The 2,679-nt window shown below is 41.3% G+C and overlaps 1 protein-coding gene across 1 annotated transcript in view; it reads left to right on the top strand.

The window, feature by feature from the left end:
* The first annotated feature begins 167 nt into the window (after nucleotides 1-167).
* Nucleotides 168-2,679, top strand: part of tamalin (trafficking regulator and scaffold protein tamalin) — a 16,992-nt gene continuing 14,480 nt past the window's right edge. Inside the window, exon 1 of the mRNA XM_014016238.1 lies at nucleotides 168-518. Coding sequence (XP_013871692.1) covers nucleotides 315-518 — 204 coding nt within the window. The 5' untranslated portion in view covers nucleotides 168-314. The remainder of the gene's footprint in view (nucleotides 519-2,679) is intronic.

The raw sequence follows: 2,679 nt of genomic DNA, 5'->3' as shown, positions 1-2,679 counted from the left end.
TGTTTATAAGTTTACATGCTCATCCTTTTTATGTTTCCCTATATAAGATATAGTTTTACATGTAATTTAGCCTCTAATTTGAAACGAAGTATACTGAAAGAGAAATGTCCGAGCTGCACCTGAAGGCACCAAATTGGCTCCACTCAGTGAAGTCTCCGCCCCCCGGGCTGATGAAGGCACGCTCACTCAGCCTGGAGTTATTTGGTTTGTTTGCTCCACGTTGAAGCTGGGATTCGACCCAACATCTTTCTCAGTTGGTTCTTCCTTCTGTTCGGAGGGCAACGAGAAGGTTTATTGTTCATTTTTCCTCTACAATGACGTTCAGGAGGCTCAAGAAGGTGAACTCCAGCGGTCCGGAGGCTGGACCCGCCGGACCCGCATCTCAGGACAACGACATTTATTTCCCTTCGTCAAAGTCGGACAGCTGCAGGTTGGAGGTACCGGCGAACTCCTCGGAGGTTTATAACTACAAAACATTGGCTTATTCTGGCGGGACTCTGCCCAGAAACTTCAAAAAGGTAAAAATAAATTTATAAACTTATTGTTTAATTGAATTTATTATTAATATTTGACCAAGTTAGAGTCAACGTGTTCATCCAACGTGTTTGGTTGGTTGCTCAGAACAGAGACCAGATACAGGCTCCAAGTCAGAGCAGGTGGTCAGGCTGAGCACAGTCCACCTCTTCATGATGAGCACTCAAATCTAAAATCATCWTTCTCTCCAGCTTTTAGGTAAACAGTGATGAACTTACTCAGAACTCCTGATTCAGGTCAAATCAAACAACCACAGAGCTGAAACTGGTCACACAAACTTTACCAACTCTGTGACAAATGTTCTCCTCATAAAATGGCTTTATTTATAAATCAGAACATTTTAAAGTTGTTTTTTTTTTCAACTATATCCATGTGACTACTGCCCAAAGCTCATAACTTTGTAATCCAAGATTATGAGGGAAAAATACATGTAACTGTATGAGAAGTGTTAAGAGAATCAAGATCAAACTTTTTTTGAAAGCTTCTGACAGTGGCTTATTATGGTCACCATAGTTACCACACATTTGTCTCTCACTCCCTCACAGCGCTCTTAATAGAGGCAGATGGAAACAGACTAAAAAATATGCTTCAAACAAGCACGTGAAGCCTGAGCAGCAGAAAACTGATGGTCGTGTTTGTTTGTTTCTACAATGTTTTATCAAGAAGATAGGACAAGTGATCAATCAATCAATCAATCAATCAATCAATCAATCAATCAATCAATCAATCAATCAATCAATCCAGTTTTGAAGATGATTATTTCAGCTAACATATACGTGAAGTCAGTGGGTGTGCCCTCTGTGCACTGTGAGGGGATTTGAGAGAAAACTGAAGTCCTGCAGCAGGAAGACACACACTGGGTGAAAGACAATAAAAACGCCAACAAAACAACACAACCATGAAGTTTTGAAAGTTTAGGTTGCTCATAATCTCTACTAATAGTAAATATATTTTTATTATTGTGATAAAAATATCAAAATGCCATCTCAGACATGTAAAGTCCACCCTCCTGTGGCCTGTTCAAACTCTGCATGATGTGGCCGAGGAGTAGAGCTCCAAAGAAAACTTGTTTTATCRAAAATCCATTGTTCTCGCTGTTTTTTTGAGTGTTTCTTCCTAATTGCACTACACACCACCACCAAAAGTCATCGCACACTATCCCCGATTGAGCTGCGTGTTTCCGTGTATGATTTGCATGTTTTTTTGAAGCCTCGGGACATGATGACAGCAGAGTGAAWAAAGAGAAGAATAAAGGTGTGTCAGAGCTCGTGCATTAGCACTCTTAATAAAAGCAAACCGAAGTGAARTTTGACTGAAATGATCCTTTTTATGGAGTGAGAGCAGCTTCAGTTTCTGCTGTGCTGCTCAGTCTGGATGTAGTGTACAACACAAAGAGGCACGGTTGTGGACAAACCCACACATTAGCAGTTTGCAGTAATAACAGTGAGGGGCTACAACACAGCATTGTGCACTCTCAGGGACGGAGACCCTGTCCAGACACCCCCGTTGGACTCTGCGGGTCACTGGGAATAAATGCACTCATTGAGTCGAGTGTTGGGACATAAAGAAAGCAGAGGTTTGGCGGGCAGAGAGGCCACAGCACAAAGCTGGCTTGTGTGGGGCACAGGCAGCGTTTGAACCTGATTGAGTTGGAACAGAGCTGGATTGATTCAGGTGATGCAGTGTAGACATCTGGACACAGACGCCTTTCTTTTTATTTATACAGTCAGGTTGTGCAGGGACCTGACTGGACAGGGGTAGACATAACCATTGTTTAGGTTGTCCGAGACGACGTATTTTCATTTCGGACAACCAGATCCTGTCTCCTGGTTGGTGGACAACCAAGAGAAAAAGACTGATTAAAGTTCTCTGCTAAAACCGAGCAGAACACTAAACTGTAACTTTTAATAAGGTCATGTACACAGTTTACTCCTATTTAAATGAAAATGTTTGACCTGAAAGCAGAAATCTTATGGATGTTGGATGTAGATTTTTGATCTCTATTTCAAAGAGGATGAGGAATTTCTCCTCAAGCAGCTCCTAAAACTGTCAACCTGCTGACTGAGTACACTGTACACTTTGTATACAGAACAATATACTTTTTAAATTACATTTTTCTTGAGATTCTTTTGGACAACCAAAGTG

This window comes from Austrofundulus limnaeus, unplaced genomic scaffold (assembly GCF_001266775.1).
Source record: "Austrofundulus limnaeus strain Quisiro unplaced genomic scaffold, Austrofundulus_limnaeus-1.0 Scaffold141, whole genome shotgun sequence".
Taxonomy (NCBI): domain Eukaryota; kingdom Metazoa; phylum Chordata; class Actinopteri; order Cyprinodontiformes; family Rivulidae; genus Austrofundulus; species Austrofundulus limnaeus.
This window is presented reverse-complemented; position numbering and strand designations above follow the sequence as displayed.